The sequence below is a fragment of the Lipotes vexillifer genome, unplaced genomic scaffold (genome assembly GCF_000442215.2).
Source record: "Lipotes vexillifer unplaced genomic scaffold, Lipotes_vexillifer_v1.1 scaffold528, whole genome shotgun sequence".
Lineage (NCBI taxonomy): Eukaryota > Metazoa > Chordata > Mammalia > Artiodactyla > Lipotidae > Lipotes > Lipotes vexillifer.
The window spans coordinates 1,873,043-1,897,369 of NW_006794582.1; the positions used below are offsets into that span (position 1 = coordinate 1,873,043).

Genomic DNA, 24,327 nt, shown 5'->3' on the forward strand with positions numbered 1-24,327 from the left:
AGGGAAAGACAGAACTCAGCCAAAGATGCCCCAAAAGAAAAGGAGCTGACAATATCAAGAGGAAGGGAGGGAGCCCCCCCCAACCCCCACTTGTTCTGAAACAGCTTAAATCAAAGAAACTGCTGTCATCCCTGGACGAAGGAGGGGGAGGGAGGAGTGGGGAAGGAGGAGGAGGAGGCAGAGCCTAAGGGGTATTAAACCCAGACTGTTTACCAATCCCGGAAAACTAGACCAATAACAGCACCCAGCATTGTCTAGAGCTTTAGAATTTCCAAAGCACTTTCACTTACATTATTTTATTTAATTATAAACTAGGGAGGAAGTCACCAACTGAGTTATAAGCATGGGGACAAACTGAATCTAGGCTTCAGGGAATTCAGATTCAACCTTTCCCAGACACCCACTAGGAGCCCAGCCCCTGCTAGGCACAGTCACCTTCACGATCTCCTTTAATCCTCACAGCCACCCTATCAGCCCCAGCATACATGTGGGGAAACTGAGGCTCAGGAAGCTTGAACAGAAGCTCTAGTCTACGCATCAGCTGCATTCTCTCCCTTGTTGGGACTCTAACAGCGTTGAGGTCGCCAGCATATATAGGCATAGGAGTTTTCATCATCACCTGCTTCTAAACATTTGGTTTGTGCTTCCTATTCATTCAATCACAAAAGAACCCCTGTGATCACCTACTGCACGCCACGCCCTCTACTGGGTGTATACGAGGGGGAGGTTTAGTCCTGTGGTCAGGTTCCTCCAGACCCACTGAGGTAAACAGACAAGTAGAGAAACCAGATTGAACAATTGTGTTTGAGATGATTTGGTCATTGTTATACTGCCCTGTCCTAACAATTCTGTGTCTTATTCTCCAACTGGAAGGCCCTGAAAGCAGAGTTTGGGGCACTACAGCCTAGTCATTAAAGACCCTGGCTCTAGGACCAGACTGCCTGAGCTCACATGTCTTCTACTCAGTGGCTCTGTAAAATGAGGACCATAATACATCAGATATTATAATACATCATTCTACGGATTACATTACATATTATAATACATCAGATAAATAAACTGATACTATATACCACTTAGCACAGTGCGTGTCTCAGAATAATCGCTCAATTAATATTGGCTAACAATTTATACCTCCATACATACCAGTAGTTCTCAAAGTATGGACCAGGAACCCCCAAGGGAGTCCACGAGGCCAAAGCTATTTTCATAATAATGCTGATAAGACATGGAGTTTTCTAGAAGTTATCCAACAGTGATATAACAGATTGACTGCAGAAGCTGATATGAAAATCCAGCTCTTCTGTTAAGCCAGACGTTAAAGCGATTTTTTAAAATATAAAGCAAAGCACTCTTCTCAATAAATGACTTTTATTTTGGAAAATATAGTTATTTTTCAAAAAAGATGTTACTTCTGTTAACCTATAATGAGTTAAACTATTGTTATTTTTAAATGAATTAATACATAATTTAAATTTCTTTTTTTTTTTTTGGCAGCACTGTGCTGCTGCATGTGGGATCTCAATTCCCCAACCAGGGATTGAACCTGCGCCCCCTACAGTGGAAGCGCGGAGTCTTAACCACTGGACTGCCAGGGAAGTCCCTCAATTTTAACTTCTAATATGGTAAATACTGATAGCTAATGGATATAATAGTTATACTGCCTTCCCAGGAAGGTCAGAAAATGCTGTTTCTCCTCATCCCTCCCAGGCCCTCTAATCTGAGCTGGATCCAGCCCCATAGGAAGCTGAGTTCCCAGGTTACCCCAGAATTGGTCTTGTGCTCACACTGTCACTGTCTCCTCCTTTTCTCCTTATGACCCTCTATGTTCTCACCTGTGGCTCCTAATTAATCTAAGGGGCATGCAAGCCTGGGTAGTTTAGGGGAATAAGCCTGGGTTTCAGAATCAGGCTGACCTGGATTAGAACCCTGGCTCTACCACTTATTGTCCTTGAACAGGTGATTAGCCTCTCTGAACCTCACTTTCCTCATCCATAAAATGGGAATAACAATGGTTACCCTACCTCTTAGGATTGTTGTCAGAAGTGGTGATAACATGTAAAATGCCCAGACATTGACAGACAGAAACTATTATCATTACTGCATTTTATCAGCATTATTAGCTATTAGGTCCCCTGAGTCCCTTCTTGGGTGCTCGGCTACCTGCCAGCTGTCCCCATCTCCTTCTTTTCCACAGTCCCACAGAAGAAGCAAAACCAAGGGCTGCCTAGGATTGCAGACTATGGCTTCCCAACACACACACACACACACACACACACACACACACACACACACACACCCCACGTGCTCTCTCTCCCTCAGCCTCATGCAGGGGTGTCACCCTACTCCAGAGCTAAAAGTGAAAAATGACAACTAAATGCCAAGCGCCCAGGCTCCAAGAAAAGGCCCCTCTGTTGCTAGTGTCAGTGCCAAGGCAGTCTTGGCTCAAGGACAAGTGAGCGGTGGCCATGATGGGGAGTGGACCAGGGCTCCCAGCCCAGCTCTGCTGCTGACTGTGGGCGAGTTTCCTCCTGTCTCTGGGCCTCAGCTCAGCTGTAAAAAGGGAAGACACCTTCTAGCTCCGATGTTGTGGACTTCTACGACAGCCAGGTCAGACTGAGGAGCCCTGTCTTCCCCCCCGTCCCTCCAACGACACACAACAGTCACAGAGAGGCCAGCTTGCTCTCTGTCACTGCTTCATCCCCACTCCCACCAGGTCCTGTCCTGGAGTCCTTCTGCCACTCACCCTGCAGTTGCTGAGCTCCTCAGCGGACAGGATGATGGTGCCACATTTCTTCCCTGGGACACCACTGGGAGAGGAGAAGATGAAAGAATGGAAAGTCAGACAAAGACAGAGCCACAAGCCTGAACTCTCCCTGAATCAGCCCTCTTCATCCTCCTCCCGCCCCCACCCCCCAACCATCCAGCAGATCTGCCCCAAAACCCCTAAGAAGACACAGTCTCCTGTGGCCTAGGGCACTGCTTCCTGGGCCAGGCCCCCAGGCCTGGAGCTGCCCCGCCCCCTGCTCCCCAAGAGCCCGCCAAGAAGGGTACTGTCTGCAGTGAAAGTCCTAGAATTGGAAAAGCATCCAGACTCACCCGGAGGCTTCCAGACCAGTGGTCCTCAAACTTTCCATCCAAAGACCACTTCTGTGGGCAAAAGACCTCGTGGGCTAGCCACCCCACCCTGCACCCAGCTGATCCCCAGAGTCCTGGAACATTCCAGCTCTGAGCCACTCCGATTCATCGTAGGTGGGAGAGCAGTAAGAGGGGGTAAAGTAGGAGGACTGGTATACTCTTGGTGGCAGCTTGCCGGGCCCTCTCCCATGGCTCCCTCCCCTTAAACTTCTTGGCTGGGGCCTCTCTGGGGGAGAGAGATCCCGGCCAACCATGTGCCTCCTCTGTCAGGGAGGCAACCAGGACATGAAGTCAACCCACCCAGAGAATCCCCTCTAGGAGGGCAATTCCCAGGGTGGAGCTCTACCCAGGGGATCTGTACTACCTCTTCCTTTGATCAGGAGGGCCCCCTCCCCCAGGCACCAGCCCATCCCACTCTGGTTGTTTAGGACTAACCCAGCGGGGTCCCAGTGCAGCCAGGGGCCACTGGGAGGGAGAAGAAAATGGCATGTTGTCCAATAGCTGTGTGACTTTGGGCTCACTACTACACCTCTCTGAATCTCAGTTTCATGGCCCATAAAATGGGTGTAATTGTAGCATCCATTTTACTAACTAATATGCACACACACAGTGCCTGGCACAGAGAAGGCCCTCAAGAGCACCATTTCTCTTCCTGCCCGGTTTCCTTTACAATTGTGCAAAGCTGATAAAATCCAGCCCCTCAATTGGGCCAGCCTCAGGGTCACCAGCATGTTGACTGTGGATCACATTTTGAGAACCACTGATGGAGCTCTCCCCAGTGCCAGCTCTTAAAGGGAGAGGGCCTCAAACAGGGGAGGCATGGGAGCCGGCCCTGAGGGCTGATGAGACAGCCCAAATCTCTCCAAATCAGGTGAGCAGAGCAGAGGCTGCATCTCGAGGTTCCCCTGCCATAGGCAGGTGGCGGTGCCTGACAGCTTGTCCCCCTAGACTTGGGCAGCTGAGTTGAGTAACCCAAAGCCCCTCCCTACCTCCCCCGCCCCCCAATCTGGCCCTCCTTGCTAGTAAAGATTGACCTGTTTGACCAGGGAGATAGAATCCTCACACCAGCCCCCTCTGTCCAATGGTTCTCCATCTGCTCCTCTCTTTGCCTCTTAGCCCCTCTTCTATTTCCAATCTTTCCTTCCCCCCTCTCAAGCCCCAGTCTGCTCCCACCCGCTCGCTCAGCCTCTCTCTCTCTCTCTCCCTCCATCCCTCCATCCCTCTGGTCTTTCTTGCTCTCCCTTTCTGTTTCTCTCTCTGACTCCTGCTCCCTCTCCAATTGCTGCTTCTCTACTCTTCTTATAAATTAGCATCCATATACTTCCTGGGCTGTGAGCGTCCCTGGGTCCCCTGAAGGCCTCTTTCCCACATCCCACTAGTCTGGTGGCCAGTCCAGCTGCTGGGACCCCAACTTCTAGGAGCCCTCTGCAAAGGCCAGTGGAGCTTTGCTTACTCAGCCAAAGTGCTCGTCTCCAGAGGCACCTCCAGGCTGGTCCCCCAAGCAGATGCTCCCTACCCTGGCTCCCCCACCCCTGCCAGGTGAGGACCCTTTCTCCAACCAGGAGAGGAAAGGGGTCCCTGGGTCCCCTGAAGGCCTCTTTCCCACATCCCACTAGTCTGGTGGCCAGTCCAGCTGCTGGGACCCCAACTTCTAGGAGCCCTCTGCAAAGGCCAGTGGAGCTTTGCTTACTCAGCCAAAGTGCTCGTCTCCAGAGGCACCTCCAGGCTGGTCCCCCAAGCAGATGCTCCCTACCCTGGCTCCCCCACCCCTGCCAGGTGAGGACCCTTTCTCCAACCAGGAGAGGAAAGGAAAAGAGTGGGAGGGTCTTGGTTGCCATATCTGCGTGAGGCCAGCCAAAAGCAGATGTTCAGGGTGGGGGCTGGAGGAACAAGGCCAGCCTGTCACAGCTGGTAAGCAAATGCAGAGAGTAAGGATTTAGCGGAACCTACTCTGTGAGCAGGCTGACATCCAGCAGTGGAAGCAACGGAGAAGAAGACGGGAGGAGATGAAGAGAAGAGAGGGGAAGGGTTAGAGGAGGTGGAAGAAAACTGGCCAGGAGAGAGGAAGGGAAGGAAGAGTGCCCAGCCCCTGCTGATTCCCAGAAACAGCCCCTACCTCTAAGCCCCACCCTGCTCCCTGAAGTCCTATGAGCCATTGGCGCTGGGGATGCTGGAGCTCTAGCCTGGACGGGGGGAGGGCCAGCTGCGGAGTGGCCCAAAGTGCCACTTTAGGAGGGACCCAGGACCCTCTCTGTGTCCCTGACCAGGGCTAAAGGCACAGTGGTAGGAGCAGGGACTGGGCCAGGACCCTGAGGCCCCCTCTGCAGAGCTGGCTGAATGTCTGAGGACTCCAGGGCTAGAGATGTCTGGTGGCCTACCCGTTGGATACAGCTGGCATGGGTTTGCCTGTCCTGGAATTCAGGCTGAATGCTCCTATTCTGTGGAGAGAGAGAGAGAGCAGGTCATGAGCTGAGTATCCCCATTCTGAGAGGTCAGAGCACTTGGCATCTAGATTCTTGGAGACAGGTTTCTGTTCTGGGTCAAACATCAAACCAGAACCAAGAGCCACAGGCCAGAGGAAGGAGAGGTCTTCCCAAACCTTGTTGTGAAGCCCTGGGCAGCTCCACCCCAGGGGTTCTCAAAGTGTGGTCCCCAGGCAAGCAGCATCACAGCCCCTAGAAATGTGTTAGAAATGTAAACTCTCGGGCCCTTGCCCAGACCTGGGGTTGGAGCCCAGTAGTCTGTACTAAACAAGCCCTCCAGGTGATGCTGATGCCTGCTACAGTTTGAGAACCTCTGCTCTACCTCTTTGAGCCTCAGTGTTCGGGCTGTGAAATGGGGAGATTGCTGAGATAATCACATGAGGCCATGGAGACAAAAGACTGTCTGGTTCAGAACAGATGCCCAATGAAAGGGAGCCATTCTTAGGTCTAGCCTGGGAGACAACTAGACTTAGACACATGAAAACTTCATGTGTCTTCAGTGGGGAGAGTAGATCCCCCTCCTTCACCAACACCCAGCATCTCGACATTTTAGATCCTGCTTACCCTTTAAGGCTCCTCTCATTAGCCATCCCCTATCCCAAGTCTTCCTTGATCCCTCTTGAAGGTGTGTCCCTCCACCAAAGGTGGGTCAGAGGACAGCACAGACCCAAATAACTCATATGCATTTGATCCAGGCAGTGGGGAGCTGAGAGGGGCCGACACAAACTCACTCCCGGGACCCCAAACTCTATAAACTTCAGAGCCCCCAAACATAAGTTTACTCCCTGTTCTCAATAAATGATAGCTATTTATCACTATTTTCTGTGAACCCAGAGAAGGAGATGTTTGAGGGGGACAGTGAGGCCTTTCTGGGGACCCTGAAGTTACCACACAGTTACTGGGGGTCAGAGACAAGGGCCTGGGAGAGAGACCACCCCCCCACACACACAATAACATATTCTGCAGTTATTGATCATGGTGAGGGGACAGCATCCAGTGTGAACTTGGCAGAAGCAAGTGGGGGGCTTTTCTGCCCACTCTGCCCTATGACCTGGACACTTGTCCTAGTGTGCAGGCCTCTCTTGCCTGGCCCCTACTCCTGGGGCTTCCTGAAACAGGGACAAGAGAGGTCACCCCATCACCTGGCCAACCGGCTGGTCCCTGAAGCCACCCTCAGGCTCCACTGTGACAAGCCTTGGGACTCCATATCCCAGAGCCTGCTCAGTGTAATAGTCTTCCCCTAAAAGCACTTAAAACCCTATGATGCAAGGGCAGGGTGGGATAGGGAGGGCCTCACCATGCCCAGCTCTGGCCTCAACAAGGTATGAACAATCTGAGGAATACTCTTTGTGAGTAGATCCCTGGGTTCAAATCCCAGCTCTTCTACTTCCTAGCTGTGTGGCCTTGGGCAAATCAATTTCCCTCTCTGGGCTTCAGTTTCTTCCCTTGTACAATGATGGGGTGGGGTGTGAGAGTGGGGTAGATAGTATCTCGGGCCATGCTAAGGAACACGGGGTTCTAATAACTGAGCCAGGGTCCCTCCAACATAACTGGGTTAAAAGCCCTGCAAGGGCAAGGCCCACAAGGTCTCCTTATTTCCGATTGTCTGTTATGACTGGCTGACTGCTTTGCCCCTCCCCTGAGCCAGCCCTCAGCAAGGATGAAGAGGAAGTTGGCCCATCACTGAGGAAGCAAACCAGATAGGTCCCACTCCCCTGTACACTTACGTGAGGGACTTCTCCAGGCGGCTCCCAGGGGACCCCACAATCTCTCCAAGGGTGCAGAAGGCCTGGCCCAGAAAATCCTGCACATCCAGGGTACAGAAAAGACCACTGTCACCCACTCTGCTCACAGCCATCCCACCTCCTCCATCACCCCACCCCTGGAAGTATGAGGGCTCTGAAATGACAGGATGCAGCATCAGACACATTCTGTGTCACAGTGAAGCCCAAGGCCAACTCAGAGTTTGGCATTTAAGAGACTTTCAGAATTGCTGGGCAGGCACTGGCAGAACTCACGTGTTTGGATAAATCAGGACTCTTGGAGTCAACATCATATCTGCAGGGAACACAGAGAGACGGTGAAGGCAGCTGGGGCATCCTGCCCCAAATTGCCTGGCTTCTTGAGCTGAGCCAGGACCCCTGCTCCCCCAAAACCAGGCACCAACACAGTGGATATTTCTGGGAATAATAGCAGGGAGATGCAAATGGGAGCCTTCTAAGGTGCTAGCCTGTCTCTTGATCTGGGTGGTAAATGGATATCAAAATGCATCATTGGGGTAGCGCTATTAAGATTTGGGCACTTCACTATATATAAATTATACCTTGTTAAAAATTGAAAAAATAAAATAAACTTGCTCTGCCACCCTGGCTGGTTCACAGATACCCGAGCCACCCTGCTCTTCACTGACTGTTCTCCCATCTTCCCAGCTAAGGCTCAGCTGCCCTTGTACTTTAGTACCTTGCCTTTGACCTTCCCTGATTGTTCCCTTTTGCCCAGGCCTGCCCAACCTGCCCTCAGGCCTGAGCACTCAGGAAAGAGGGAGGTATGAATACCTGTACCTCAGCCAACCACAGGCAGCTGATCCTGCAGCTGGGCACCTCTCTTCACCTGGGGCTGGCTCACCCACAGCCTCACCTGCAGCCCTTCCCTCCTGCATTCCGCCTCTACTCACACTGGCCATCTCTGCAGCCAAACAGTCATTCTAGGTACAGACAACTCCTACTGAGGGACAGTCGTCATTGTGCCAGTCCCCTTCCCTGAGCACTTTCTCTCTCCAAAATGTCACCAGGTGACTTCCCTACAATGGGCTGCATTGACTGCTCTGGGCCTCAAGTCCTCCTATTGCTGCCTCCAAAGTCATTTCCTTCCACCGCATTTTTTTCCTTTGCTCTCTCAGGTGCCAACCCCTCTTTTCTTCCCCACTCAGTCCACAATTCTCTAGGGCACAGTCCTTTCTAATCACCCTAGACCCTGAAAAAACAACAAAACACCACTCCTCCACCCGCTCATCAGACTAAAATCCCACCATCATCCTTAACCTCAGGAGAGGGGCACTCTGCATCTTTGTGATAAACACAGATGCTTTGAGTCCCATCAGCCAGGTTCCCTCTGCAGGAGGGGAAACTGGAGGGGACCCTCTCCCAGAACAAGCTTTGACAGAGGGAGGGGTCAATGGGGAGCTGGGGGGAAAAGGGCTCCCCAGAATTAGAGCTGGGTTGCCCCCAAGATCTTTCCTCACCGCCCCCCGAATCAGGTAGCTTGCCCAGCACCCTCCCACACTGAGACAAATGGGGGGGTGCCTTTGTTCCCCCTCCCCACCTCCTTTCCACCTCCTGATAAAGGTGGGGCTGGATTCAGCTAATTGTCACTTTTATCCTAGGCCAACCCTGGGTTCCTCTACTATCACAGCTCCCTGCTACCTTCCCTCATGAGGAAACTCCCGCCCCACTACAGGTCCTGTAGCCCCACCTCCCATCCATGGTTCCTTCCCCAGCTCCATCCTCAGCACGGTCTTCTACTTACAGGTCAAAACGGAGGTTCTGCTTCTCCTCGAAGAAGTAATCCACGATGAATTTGCGCACAAAGTCGGGATTGAGTGTGTTGTCGATGACTTCAGTGCGTCCGAACTACAAGAGTAGATGGGGTGTGGATCTCACTGCCAGGCTGGTGGAACAGGGGAGCACTGGGCTCGGAGCCCTTCAGTCCTGAACCCGGTAATGATGGAAGCCACGACTATCCCAGCTCCTGCCCCCAACCCCCCATCAAGAGGAGAGCTCCCACATCTAACAGTGGAAGCCATCCACCTATGGCTCCAATCTCCATTGTCACTTTATTCTCCCTTTCTCTATATAGGCTCCACTCAAGTGAGATGGTTTGGATACCTGGATACCTGAGCAGGCCCTTCACTTGCTCACCTCACTGCCTTTGCCTAGGCTGTGTCCTTCACCTGGCCTCCCCTTCTCAGCCAACGGCACATCCTCCACTCCTTCAAGGTCCGTTGCTAATGCCGCCTCCTCCAGGAAACCTTCCTGATTCCTCCAACCAGAGAATTACTTCTCTCTGAGCCACCACTGAACTTGTGCCACCTCTGTGACCACCTTCCTTCTCTGACTGATTCCGCATTAGGTGTGTATTGATTTGATGCCCCAATTGTAAATGCAAGGCAGAGACAGGGACTGTGGGATCTTTTAAGGTCCCATCTCGTGGCATTCATGCCCTTGTGTAATCCCCTCCCCTTGAAAGTGGGCTGGAGCTAGTGACTCACTTCTAATGAAGACTGGACTAGAGCACAAGTCACTTCCAAGGTTATGTTATAAACGACTATGGCTTCCGTCTTAGGCACCCTCTCTCTCTTGCTTGCTCACTTTGATGTGAGCTGCCTTATGGAGAGGCCCATGTGGCAAAGAACCAAGGCTATCAGCCAACCCACCCCTGAGAATCTAAATCTTACCAAAGACCACTGAGTGAACTTAGAAGTGGATCCTGCCCCAGCTGAACGTTGAGAAGACTGAGGCCCTGGCCAACACCTTGACTACAGCCTTGTGAGAGACCCTGACGTAAAGGATTCCACAGAGCTACACCCAGATCCATGACCCTGTTGTTTAAGTGGCTAAGCTGTGGGCTAATCTGTTACTCAGCAATGCATAACTAATTCAGAGACTTAACTTTCTTGGTAACCCCTGCAACATATACACTAGAGTTTGGCACACACTGGACACTCAATAATTAAATCCCATTAAACTCCCTGAATGACTTAAAGCAAGTCACTCCCCATTTCTGGGCATGAGAATTACTTAAAGCGTTTGTTAAAACATAGATTGTAGGTTCTGATTCAGTGGGTTTAGGATGAGGGCTAAGAATCTGTACTTCTTTTTTTTTAATAAATTTATATATTTTATTTATTTATTTTTGGCTGCGTTGGGTCTTTGTTGCTGCACGCGGGTTTTCTCTAGTTGCGGCGAGCGGGGGCCACTCTTTGTTGTGGTGCGCAGGCCTCTCATCACGGAAGCCTCTCTTGTTGCAGAGCACAGGGTCTTCAGTAGCTGTGGCACACGGGCTCAGTTGCTCCGCGGCACGTGGGATCCTCCCAGGCCAGGGCTCGAACCCATGTCCCCTGCATCGGCAGGCAGATTCTTAACCACTGCGCCACCAGGGAAGCCCAGAATCTGTACTTCTAAAAATGCAGGTGACACTAATGTTGCTGGTGCAGGGACCTCCCTTGGAGAACCACTGGGCTAGATTGTGGTCCACAGGGCTGGGAGCTCCCAGGAGCCTTCCCATGTCATGGAGCGGGGGCAGTGTGGGCACCGTTCTGGGCTACCAGTTCCATCAAACAGCTCTTTTACATCTTCAATCCACTAGATATTTTTGGTGAGATTTTATTTTTTAAAAGGGACATGGGTCTAAAAGATAAAGTGTAAAAGCACTGTACACTCCATGATGGTAGGGCATGATATTCCCCAATCTAAACAAGATAGGCAGACAAAATGAAAATATTTTAAATAGGTTGTCAATCATTCTTAACATGTTTCCAGTTGTTTGGGACATAGCTAGGTGTCCCCTTCTCCCCTGAAGTAAGTTAGAAACCGGCAAAGAGAACCTCCCACGCAGGGCAGTGTGGGGTCATCTGGCGAGCACTGGATTTGGCAGCTTCCTGCCCTCAGGCCCACAGCAAATCAATCTCTCATTCCCATCAATTCCATCAGCTAAATTTCTCCCCTCTCCCTGCCTCCTCTGCCGTGGCCTTGGTCAGGACTCTTCATTTTCTCGCTTCAGTCACTGCAATAGCCACCTCCTGGCAGGTACCCCAGGTAGGCCAATTGCTAATGCTTAAGGACTCAGCTCCCCGAAAGTCCAGCTCTCTAACTCCCACCCCTTCCCTTGCACTCCCATAATCCTCCTCATATCCCTATGGCTGCACTCATCACAAGACCTAATAATGATCTACTCTTTCCATCCCACTAGACTGAGCTTCTCAAGCAATGGGGGTGGGGGATCCAAGTTTTCCTCATCTTTGCAGCTCAGGACCTGACACAGTGTTTAACAGAGTCACAGGCTCACAGTCCCACATGAGTATAGCACCAGCAGCTGCAGTAAACACTTCACACCGTATTACCTTATTTAATCCTTTTATGGCAGGCTTCCCTATTTTATGGATGAGAAAATGAAAGCACCAAAAAGCCAAGTAATTTGTCCAGGGTCACATGGCTAATAATTGCTGACTTCAAGGCACAACCCAGGCATTCTGGCTCACGTTCTCTAAGCCATGTTGCCCTACATATAAGGTCCTGAGGGCAAGGACAGCAGAAGCCCACTGCTCCCAGTGACTGGTATACAGTAGGTACTCATTGTTGAATGAAGTAAGGTTGAATGAGGAAATCGATGAGAGGGTTTGAGTCCCAATTTCATCACAAGCTGATTGTGTGACTTGATCGGAGACTTTCAAAGCCTCAGTTTCCTCATCAGAAGATGGAGAATAATACTTGTTCTGCTTGCTTCTTAGAGTTATACAACTCAATCCAATTATGAATTCAACAGTTTTTAAGCACTTATAAAGTAGGCCAGGCAGTGTGGTGGGTGCTGGGTTACAAACATAAATAGAACACGAATCCTGTACTTAAAGACTTCTCTATCATAGGTGGGACAACTCAAACACAAATAACTACAATACAGTGTGACAACACTGTTAACAGAACTATATACAAAGGTCTAAGGCAGGGTGCTCCCCCCTAGCTGGGGAAGTGTGAAAGTTATTAAAATGTACAAAAAAGCAGATCACTGGGCATCCTGTTTCGCATACTAGTCCAGGTATCTGATTTCATAGAGGTCTGCATCGTTCATTATCTCTGAGCTACTTTACAACTCTGTAAATTATAGAAAGCATAGAGTAATGCAGATGATTTTATCCATAGAAATGCAAATGAATTTTCCTCAGTGGAATGCAATTGATTATTTGATTATTACCCTGTGGATACAGACCAGTTTTGCAGCTATTTGTAAATTCATTTTAGCATTCCTGATTTCATATATGTGTGTGTTGTTGGAATTATTTGAACCAGTTATAACATCTTTCTGGGTCCCTCATTGATTAATAAGTTGAATAAATCTTTGCCGTGTGTTCATTTTATATTTCTACGGGAATCGTGATTTTATCTTTAAAAAACATATCCTTTAACAGGAGATTTTAAAAAATACCCATGCTTGGAATTCCCTGAAGGTCCAGTGGTTAGGACTCTGCGCTTTCACTGCCAAGGGTGAGGGTTCAATCCCTGGTAGGGGAATTAAAATCCCACGAGCCATAAGGAGCGGCAAAAAAGACAAACAAACAAAAAAACCCATCCATGCTCAAGCCCTAGCACAGGCCAATTAAATCCGAATCTCAATGGGTGGGGCCTGAACAGCTGTATTTTTAAAAAGTTTCCTACATGATTCTAAGATACAGATGGAGTTGAGAACCACAGATTCTCAGTAGGAACATGGTAGGAGGAAGGAAGAAAACTAAAGTTTACTGAGCCCCTTACTGAATGCTTAGTAGATCAAGTGGATCATTGAATTATCGCATTCAATTCTCACAAAAACCCTGTGACCATTTACCCATTTTACAAGTGAGAAAACTGAAAATCAGAAAGGTTAAGTGACTTGCCCAAGCTCACACCAGCTAGGCACAGCTGGGATCTAAACCTAAGAATGTCTAACTCCAAAGCTCATTTAATATTTATATATATATATATATATACATATTTATATATATATATATATATTTTAAATTTGAAGATCTAATTGTCTTTATTAAATGACTCACGAATCAGGCAGCATCTCATCTAGGAAGCACAGAGATACTCCCCAAGGCTCATTATATTTTTACTTCATCTAACTGCCAAGAGTCTTCAAGCATTATGAAAGCCAAATAAAGATGAGGTTTACTTCACAAGCATTTATAGAAGCCTCCCTGTGTGCAAGGCCATGGTAAGGACATTGAGTTGAATAAGACTGGGTTCCTGCCCCACCCCACAAATTCCATAACGATCTTATAACCCTGGTTGAAAAAGAGTTCCTGCATTTTCCTCTCCTACCCTTTCTAATTCTTAATCCCGCGTGTCTTCAGATGCAAAGAAAATTTCTCTAATAGCTTTCTAGAATGTAGACTATTCCAGGAAAACACCCAGGTTCGAGAGAATCCTCTCTTAAGAAAGGGACCTACCTCCTCCTCAATGCACTGCCTTCCTCTCTCAAACACAATAAAAAAATCCCTCCGGCAGGATTTTATATAAACCCCAGCCCAGAAGAGGCAAGTATTCCTTTGTGCATCCTTCCATCTCCCTCCACTCCCGGCAGAGACTCCAAGGAAAACACCCATTAGGGAAGATGACAGCGCTGCTTTTAAAATGGCACTTGAAGCTCAATAGGGGGGAATTCCCTAGAGATTGATCTCTGCTGGAGAAGAAAATGGAGTTCCCCTGGAAACAGGATAAGGAGGGGGACTCCAAGGGCACCCAATATCTCCTAGAGCAGGAAAGGGGACAAGTGAGCCTGGCTAGGCGGTGATAAATTACCAGGACCAGGGGTAATTAACATATATGCACATCCTAAACTACTGCGAATGAAATCTTAAACCCAGGGACTTACTAAAGATGTTTTATAGCCTTCATTACTTGGGCTAATAACAAAGGGAAAAAAATGTGAAAACTTGGATTTTAAAAATCCAAGAAGCCACTGGGTCCGTGTCAGACCCAATTTATACCCCTATTAATGACGGTCAGAACACAGCTGAACTGATGTATTTAAAAAAAAAAAAAGAAAAAATTAATTTGGTTGTATTTCGTTCTACATAGAGAATTAGAGATTTCAAGCCAGAAGGGACTTGGAGAGATGAGGTTTTAGCAGCGGGAAGCACGTAAAGGCACGAGATCTGACTCTGCTAAGGGGGGCTTGGGGAGGAGGGGAAGGTAGGTTAACCCCTCACCACTCTGTAATCCTGAGCCAAGCCAGCCCTGAACGCCCTGGAAGGGCCTGTCCCTCCCTCCATTCCATTCTGAAGCCCTTTGTCCACACTTGGTCTCTAAGGATGGGAGGGGGCCTGACACTGCTCAAGTCTGGGGCACAGACCACCAAACACTGGTAGGCACAGGAATTCTCTGATTAACAAAGCTGCAGGGAAGCCCAAAATCTGCTTTGTTTTACCAAGTGATTCTGATGCAGAGAACCCTAGAGAATTGTTGGGTAGGTGGCAAGTGTGGACTGGGGAGGCTGTGGTGTGAAACTGGCGAAGGGGCTGAGCAGTCGGGGAGGTGAGGGGACTTTGACCCCAGGGGCTGGGACAGCCTCCCAGAGAGGAGAAAGTACAAATGAGAAATAAGCCTGGAAATTAGGGTATTCACCCTCTGAAAAGCTTACTTCTTGTCCCTGGCAACAAAACCCAGTGGGAAAAGCTCCTGACATGTCACAAAAGATGCTCCCAAGGGTTCCTAAAACCCCTATGACTAAGTCCCAAGAATATCAATTAAGCAGCATTAATTACATATCATCAGTTTGAGCGAGACCCTCAAAGGGGAGGCAGACTTGAAACTTCTTTGAGGACTAAATTAAGTGGCTCCCAGGGGCTACACATAGAAGTCGAGATTTATGGGGGCGGGTGGGCAGCTGTCCCGCCAAACTGCCCTGGGACAAGGGCCAGTGCAGAGCTGGGATTGAGAACCCAGGTCAGGCAGTAAGGTCTTCCCTTCCCACATCCAACTACAAGGCCCAGAAGGGGCAAGCCTGTGTCAAGACATGGGCCTCCTGACCTGCAGGGGGCACTGAGCTGGCAGTTAGTCCTAGACTGATTTGGAGGCTTGTTCTCCATGCTGGAGAGTCTCCTGCTGCCGCCCCACCCTGCCCAGCTCCTTCTCCGTCCTGCTCTACATTCCAGGAGATTGTTTCCCATCAAACTCCATCACCTGGTTCCCTTGCTCTGTGGGTTCCAGTTGGGTTTGGCCAGTGGGAGGCACTGGCAGATGGCAGATGGCAGATGGGAGACGGGAGATGAGAGAATGTGGGCTATTTCCTCCGTCTCTGGCCCAGTCTCAGCACCATGGTTCTGGGAGGGGCTGCTCCCCCCACGCCCACCACCACACTCACCTCTCACTCACACACAATAACACTGTCTCCTCCCACTGCCCCTTCAAGCCTGGGTGGAAACAGCTCCCTGTTGTTGCCAGGCCCTGGGTGCTGCACTGTCCCTGTGGGTGTCCTCAACCTCACCCGTACCTTTGAAAGAAATGCATTAAATCTCTTCAGTGAAAACAACTGAGTAGAATTCTCTTTCCTGCTGGGACCCTGACTGATATATTTTCTCTCTCACAAACACATTCACACACTCATACCATTTCCAACTCACCCGAACACAAACCAAGAATGGTCCCCACCCCCACCCTATTCTTCTTAGACACAGTAACATTCATGTCACCAGTAAAGTGTGTGACTCCTGCCCATGCAGCCTAGGTACCCAAGGTCTGTGACAGCCCTCAGAAAGGCAGGGTCCCAGCCCAGCCATCCTACCTGTGGGCCTTGGTGGGGACTCTCAGGGTCCAGGGCTCTCACCACAGCCTCTGCTTTGTAGAAAGTAGCCATCCCGGCCCCATCCACACAGATGTCAGAGAGCCCAGCAGGGAAGGGCAACTGCTAGATTAGAACCAGCTCTGAGTGGGCTGTGACACCCTGAAATTGAATGCAAATATCTGTACATGTCCTCATTTTCTGGGGAGAGAAGCCATGGTTTTCATCAATTTCTCAAAGGGAAGCAGAAAGCTTTCAGAACCACTAATTCTAGCTTTGGAAGGCAGATCTTAGGGGTTCGCACATAAGGCAGTAAAGTGAAGTAGTTAATAGAGCAGTCTGAGGCCAGGCTTCCTGGTTTCAAATCCTGGCTTTGCTAAGCACTGGCTGTGTGACCTTGGCCAAATCCCTTTGTTAGGGAACTGTTGACCGAAACTGTCCACCTTGGCCAGGCACCATGATAACCACTTGCATAAGTTTCTCACAACAGGAGGTCCTGATAAGGAACATGGTACTGCTGCTGAAAACTAACTGGGAGAATGTGGGAGGGGCCAAAGAGAGAGGGGAGATGCCAGCCCATAATATGTCTTGTAAAACTAACTGGAAGAATTTGGAAGGGGCCAAAAGGAAGGAGAAGACGCCAGCCCATAATATGTCCTACTAACCTCCCAGAATCCTTTTGCTGGAATCCATCTTGGCTGAGAGATGCACGCACCACCAGGAAGGACCCTGAGTCAGACCAAATCTGGACCAAGCAAGATGACTGGCCAGAGACAACCCGGAAACTAACCCCATTACCATAAAACCTGAGACTGTGAGCCACGTGGCAGAGCAGTTCTCCTGGGTTCCCTTACCCTGCTGCTCTCCACCCAGGCGCCCCGTCCCAATAAAGTCTTTTGCTTTGTCAGCATGTGTGTCTCCTCAGACAATTAATTTCTGAGTGTTAGACAAGAGCCCACCCTTGGGTCCTGGAAGGGGTCCCCCTTCCTGCAACACCTTCACCTCTCTGCCTTAATTTCCTCTTCCATAAAATGGAAATGACCATTTATCCACACTTTATAGAGTTGTTGGAGGCTTAAATGATTTAGTGTACGTAATATACTTAGAAGAGAGCCTGGGACATAAAACATGCTCTGTAAATTTGTGATTCCACACTCTGGTTCTTTATAAATCCCAAACCCTGGCCCAGCCACCCAGGAAGTATATATCTCCCAGGTCTCTGAACTCAGCCCTGTCTCTGAGATGCTCCTGGCCCTAACCGCTAACATTTCCTACCTACCTTCCATGCCTGAGAAGGTTTCTATCCTCCATCTAAAGGGGTCCTCTGTGCTTAAGTCCCCTGGAGGTCCCAGTTCTGTGTGCTTTCTCTCCAAATAACTTCCACATACAGGGTAAGGCTGAGGGGAAAATTCAGGGCTGGGCCTTTGCTCTTACAAACTAGCTGCTCCATTAAGATCAAGGCTCTGCCCTCCCTGTGGGCTCCCCTCAACACCTAGCAATGCCCCAGCCCTCAGTTAAAAAAAAAGGCAGTAGAATGTGTAAATTTTGCTTAGCCACCCAGGCCTAGAGAAGAAAATTCACTCTGGCCACTGCAGGAAAGGGAAGGCAGGAGGAGCCCTTGGGCAAGGAGGCTGCTAGTGAGAAGGGGGAGTGGTGCCCTTGGCCCACTCATCCCCAGCTCAGACACTGGAGATGCAGAACAAAGGCAGCCTGGGAAGAGGCTCTCTCTGTTGCTTCCAGATTTCCAAAATCTGGTCCTCTTCTTCTTCCTCACAACCCACTTGCTGGGGGCAGTGACAGCAAGCAGCTCAGGGATGTCTCCCAACATGTCTGTCAACTCCCCACAGATGCCCATGGCTGGGTGGGGTGGGCACTGGAGCCAGGGAGGTGCAGAGGGGTAGCCAGGCCAGTGGCCCAGGAGCCCCACTGGCCAGGGTTCTGTTACTTATTATCTATGTGAGACCACCTGGGTAACCCCTCAGACGGTGCATTTCCCCATTGCTAAAACAGAACATCCTTCCTTCTCCAGGGGAAGGCTAGATGGAAATGTGCATGAAAGGCTGCACAGAGCATCTGCTGCCCAGTTGGTCTTCAATACTGATAACAACTGTCACCAAGCCCTACCAGGTGCCAGGTGCTAAGTGTTTTCCATATATTAACTCATTTAATATTCATAATAACCTTATGAGGCAGTACTATTATCATCTTCATTTTACAGAAAAGTAAACTAAGATGAGGCTCAGAGAGACTGAGTGACTTGCCCAAGGTCACACAGCTAATGGGTGGAAGGAACAGGATTCAAACTCAGGCATTCTGGCTCCTAATCAATTAGGAGTTGATCGAGTCACTCAACAATAAGAGGTTAATACTGTGAATGAGGCTGGGACTATGTCCTATCAGTCTTTACCTCAGCCCAACCTCTGAACTTCTTCAGTGCTAACTGTCCCTTCCACCTGGTTAATTCTTCCTGTGGAACTGGGTGGTTCTACAGGTCAGGTGGCACAGGTGAGCACCCCTGATCTATTCCTCTGCTCAACCTCCACACCACCTCTAACCCCTACACACACACACACACACACACACACACACACACACACACACACAGTCCTGGTCCTTCCTATGATTTCTGTGAACATTCATTGACTAACAAGTTGACTCAGAACTGAAGATTTTAGGGCCAGAAGGAACCAAATCCTCTCAACCAATGAGAAAAGAGAGGCAGGGAAGCGGGGATGGGGTGCTCTGACAGAGGTCATATAGCTGATTGGGAAATGGGCGGTGACAAGAGCCCAGGCCAGGCGGGGCTCTGGCTCTGAGCAGTGCCCTCTTGTTCCAGAAGCCTGTCTATGGCCCCCTCTCCCAGGTTTCTCCCTTCCATCAAATCCTCCTCCTCCTTCCGCTTTGTATCGTGACTTCTCATCTTCACAACACTTCCACACATTCATGATCTCATTTAACCCCCCACTGACCCCCATGGAGATGATTTTATTATCATCCCCATTTTACACATGAAGAAACAGAGCTCCAGGAGGCCCGGGGGGAGGGCCAGGGCTCCCATGAGTGACAGGATCCCAGTGTTAACCGCGATCCTCTGCCTCAGTAGTGAGTGGGTGGCTCTGCAAGCCTGAACAATCTTAACGGCCCCTGATTTAAGCAGCTCTTGCCTTTTTACAAATTACAGCTGGATGAAGCCTCAGAGACCTTCCCCCCAGCTGCGAAGCCCCCAGTGACTGTGCTGGCCAGGACAGAAGGAGGCCAGAGCTGACAGGCTGCTCTCTACCTCCAAGCTGCCCACCCTTCCCCAGCCGGAGCTCCCCTATAATTTTCATACATTACTGATGGCTCCTTAATGGCAGATTCTAACGTCTTGCTGCAGAGCCCAGCCCCTGGACCCTCATGAGTCATGTTCACCGGGATTAAAATTAAAGGCCAGAAATCTATCTGACTCAAATACAAATAGGATGAGGGAATATGCTTGGCTCTGGGAATAGGGGACTGGGTGGGTGTCCAGGGCTGGGGAGAATGGCCAGAGGTCTGGGCATCAGGCAGGAGGGCATGGGTTGTGGGAAGGGGCACAGAAGTCCCATGCCAGGTTCACCACCATCTTGGGTCTGGAAATTTCTCTCAGGTTCTCTCACGGGAGGGGTCCAGGATCCTGTGGCCATCTCTTCCTTAGAGAGTAAGGAAAACGAGGCCCAGAGAAAGCATGTGGCTTACCTAAAGGCACACAGAGTGAACCATGACTTCTGTGGCCTGGTACCCTCCCAGACCATTTCCTGTTTTGTCAAGGCCTCTAGGTGAGGAAGGACAGAGGTGGAGATGGTGGGCCTGAGGCTCCAATGGCCTTCCCAGTGCTCAGGCCTGGACAGAGAAGGTTCCTGTTCTGGCCCCAGACACCAGCAGTGGCCTGTGAAATTTTATCAAGCTTTATAATAAAAGACTTCCTGCCAAAAAGCTTAGTTCCTAATTAGCCATTGTTTCAGATAATCTGTTAAATTGTTCCAGCTCCTGGGGGAGTGGCCCTTTTACCAATAAGCCTGGCTGCCAACCTGCTGGCAAAACACTCTCCACTGGCTTGTGTTTCTGGTCCTGCCTGAGCGGCTGAGCCTTGGGTCTGGCTGCAGCACTTTTGGGGGAATGGGGGAGCCTGAGAAAGCCTGCCACAATAGCACCTGTCCCCCAGCACACCCCAAAATGTCTACGGTTCCTATCAAATGGCATTAAGACGTCTGACATGATAGCATCAGTGGTTCCTTCCCTATACACCATCAGTGAAATGATAGCATCGGTGGTTTCTCACTTAAGGGCTTCTTATAGGAAGAGCCATTATTGAGCATTCTCTACGTGCCAGCCCTTTTACATGAGTTAACTCCTTTAATCCTCACAGCAGACTTTTGAGCCTAAGTATTTGCCTAAGCGCCCCAGCTGGGAAGGTGGTGGCCTGGATTTGGGCCCAGTTACCTTGACTTCAGAGCCCACGCTCTCAACAGTTCAGCTGCAGCTATGAAGTGTGCCTGGACAATAACGCCAAAGAATAAATAGATTTATCAGCTACCAAGGGACCTGGCCTAGATCCTCGGGGTTTACTAGAAAGGCAGACTCCTTTCTTTAAAGGGAATCTTAGGCTCCTGTCTAATGTATCACACAGAACTAACAAACACCTCTGGCTGAATGGGGGAAGAGGTGGCAGGAGCCACACACAAATTCACAGTTGGACCTTGAGGCACCACATCAAACCCTGGAGCCAGAAAAGCCCATTTTGAAAGTCAGTGGCCTGGGCAGATGAAAGGAGCCCGGACTCAGACTCAAGACCACATCACACCCCAGCTCTGCCACTTGCTAGCAGTCGCTGGGCGAAGCAAGGACCCGTCCATCCAACTGCTTCCTCACCTGGGATGTGGTGAGGGCCAAGGCAGATCACACGGTGCTGCTGATGTGGAGACTGCATGGGTAGTAGGAATGTCAGTCATCATCCTATTGAGGATCAGCAGGACCAGGGACAGAGCCGCCTCATAGCTTTGTCTGACTGTATTGTATAATAATAATATTTAAAGCATTGAGCACAACAAGGCACTGAGGTGATTCTGTCATTACATCCCATCACAGTCCAATGAGCAGGCATCAGGGTCCCAGGGTCCCATTTTGCTGATGAAAAAAACTAGGACTGAGAGAGGTTATGGGAAGTGGAAAAGTCAGGATTTGAAGGGACATTGTAAGCAGGTTCTAAAGCCCTAACCTTAAAACTGGGAAAAGGTACATGTGGACTCACCTGGTCCCTGAAGTAAGGCCTTGGTCCTAGACTGCCTGCTCCTGATGACAGGGAGTCAAGGCCCTGGAAATGCAGCTGTGTGACAAGAGCAAAAACCACTAAAGGCTGCCCAAGGGGCCCAAGGCTCAAGAGGGACCTTTCTTTGCAGAGGCAGACTCCTCTCTGCAAAAAGGGGAGAGTCTGGAAAGCCAACCCCATGCTGGCCTGGGAATCCACCTCCTAGCGAGGCTTGCCTCCTGCTTTGGGCTTTAGCAAAAATAACAGTCCATTCATTACTTTAAATCTTTTGATAAAGGTCTACATTTTATGACGGGGGCCAGGTCCTGTTCTGGTCATCAGGGATCCCAACTGGGCTCACAGCCTAGTGGGCGGGAGGTCACTTCATTTCACATTTAAACTCTTGGCCATTGGATCAAGCGGATCCCCACTGCCCTTGCCCACCCCATCTCAACCAAGGAGCTCCACAAACACTGCAAATTGTCTTCCTGCGGCTGCCCTTTCCCCTACAATCTGCTCTGCACAGAGGGGACAGAGTTATCTTTCTGAAACATAAACCAGGCTACATCACTCCCCTGATCAAAACCCTCAAATAGCTTCTCATCACACTTAGAGCAGTGTCTGAACTCCTACATGGCCTACAAAGCCCTGCAGGATCTGCCCGTGCAACCTCTGTGACCATACGGCCCACTGTCTTTAAAATTCACACCACTCAAAATGTACCAGTCTTTCTTTTGGTCCTTTGACAAAAAGAGCTTGTTCCCACCTTGGGGCCTCTGCACCTGCTGTTCCCTCTGCCTGGAACCTCCCCATCCCCAGACTAATGCATGGCACCACTTGGGGCTCAACTCGCATCACCAGCCCCTCAGCAGGGCCTCCCCTGACGCCCTTTAACTAAAGCAGCTCCCTTTTCCCAGGTCACTATCTCATCACACTGTCTTATCTTTTTCACAGCACTGATCAACCAGTACCTGAAATTATCCAATTTCTTTGCTGACTACACTAAGCCTCTCCAGAGCATGGACTCTACCTGTCTTGTTCTCCACTGTATGCCTGGATCAGTGTATGGCATATAGTAAGTGCTCAATAAATGCCAGTTCTCTGACTACTGATTCTGGAAACCATTATAAAATCTAAGACCACATACTCTCAACAGAGCTCCCAGGGGGGCGCTGCCCTCCCCTCTGGAGCTGATCTCTAACCTCCCTCCAGCACACACTGGGCTGCAGTTGGACTAAGTCACAGCCAGCTAGCTCATGGACACGTAGGCCATTCCCATCCCCAGGCTTTGCTCATTTCGGGTCCCATTCCTGGAATGCCCTTTCCTCCCCCCACCATCCTTCAAGTCCAAAGTATGGTGTTGTCTCCCTCTGGAAGCCTCCCTAGCCCTCTTGATCTCTCCCTGCTGTGAAGTGCTGAGAATTCATGTCTAAACTACTTGGGAGGCTCTTGGACTAATTGTGGTCTGAAACTTGGGGCCTCAGAGAGGATCTGTTCCAACGACCTCAACAAGATGAATAAATGAGGCTTTTAAATCCTTCTATAGGGCTTCCCTTGTGGCGCAGTGGTTAAGAATCTGCCTGCCAATGCAGGGGAAACGGGTTCGAGCCCTGGTCCTGGAAGATCCCACATGCCGCGGAGCAACTAATCCCATGTGCCACAACTACTGAGCCTGTGTTCTAGAGCCCATGAGCCACAGCTACCGAGCCCAGGTGCTGCAGCTACTGAAGTCTGGGAGCCTAGAGCCCATGGTCCGCAACAAGAGAAGCCACCGCTCGCCGCAACTAGAGAAAGACTGCGTGCAGCAACAAAGACCCAACACAGCCAAAAAATAAAAATAAATAAAATAAATTTTTAAAGATAAATAAATCAATCCTTCTATATATGTGTCTGTTCTCCCCAGCTCCCTGTAAGGTCTCTGAGGGCAGGGACCTCCCTGCTACAGCTTTGCACCCTGGAGGATACCACAGTGTCTTACCTAAGTTACTTCCCTTCTCTTGGCCTCCACACTGCTATTTATAGAATGGGCTACCTGAGATAAAGTATATAAACTGCCTGGTACATTGCCCGGCACCATCAGTGATCTATTAACAAGAGCTATCTTTTACCAAGTGCCTGCCTGGCTCCTTCAACTTATCCTATGTTATCTCAAATCCTTAGACAATCCAGAAGGTAAGTATTATTAGTTGTCCATATTACATGTGAGGAATCTGAGGCTCAGAGGGGATAAGTGTCTAGGCCACACAGCTCTAAGTACCAGGGTCCTGAAACAAACCCAGGTTTGTCTGACTCTTAAAAGTGCCCAGGATCCCACCCCTCCTCCGTGGTCTGGGCATAATCTGTACCTGCCTGCAAAGTTGTTATAAGGTTTAGGGATGATGAGTATGAGATGCTGGACACATGGCAAGCACTCAGTAAAGGATGCCTGTTGTCACACAGATTTTCCATACATCTTGGTTGATTCTTTGAGTAGCTTAAATAATCAGAGTTATCAGGGAGCAATCTTGGCTGCTGGGACAGAGGTGTCTGGGGAGCTCAGAGACAGATTAAGGTGGATCAGAGCTGGCTAAAGGAAAGGGCATGGTGGAGAATTTCCTCCGGAGGAATAGAGTGAGGGTGGGCAGTACACCAGACTGGGGGCTATGAGTGTTTGGATGCAGGGAGAGGCACAGAGCTAAGAAGAGCTTCTTTCCTAAGATAGCGGGTAACAGGCCCTGAGGTAGGGAGGGAAAAGCCTGGAGTCAAACAGCTTGGGTTTTGTTCTACTGTCTGTAACACATTATTTTAAATTATTTTTTAATGAGTTTCATCCATCTTATGAGTGGGAGTTACATTTGAAAGACCCTAATTAGGAGGCCTCACCTCTAATACGTTATCTCCTGGGTACTGGAGAGCCCTATTAAC

The 24,327-nt window shown here is 49.7% G+C and overlaps 1 protein-coding gene across 1 annotated transcript in view; it reads right to left on the reverse strand.

The window, feature by feature from the left end:
* CPNE5 (copine 5) overlaps positions 1-24,327 on the reverse strand; it is a 90,689-nt gene that overhangs the window by 40,666 nt on the left and 25,696 nt on the right. The window contains exons 4-8 of the mRNA XM_007467275.1: positions 9,147-9,250; positions 7,640-7,679; positions 7,349-7,425; positions 5,517-5,576; positions 2,747-2,810 (exon numbers count right to left, since the gene is read on the reverse strand). Coding sequence (XP_007467337.1) covers positions 2,747-2,810; positions 5,517-5,576; positions 7,349-7,425; positions 7,640-7,679; positions 9,147-9,250 — 345 coding nt within the window. The remainder of the gene's footprint in view (positions 1-2,746; positions 2,811-5,516; positions 5,577-7,348; positions 7,426-7,639; positions 7,680-9,146; positions 9,251-24,327) is intronic.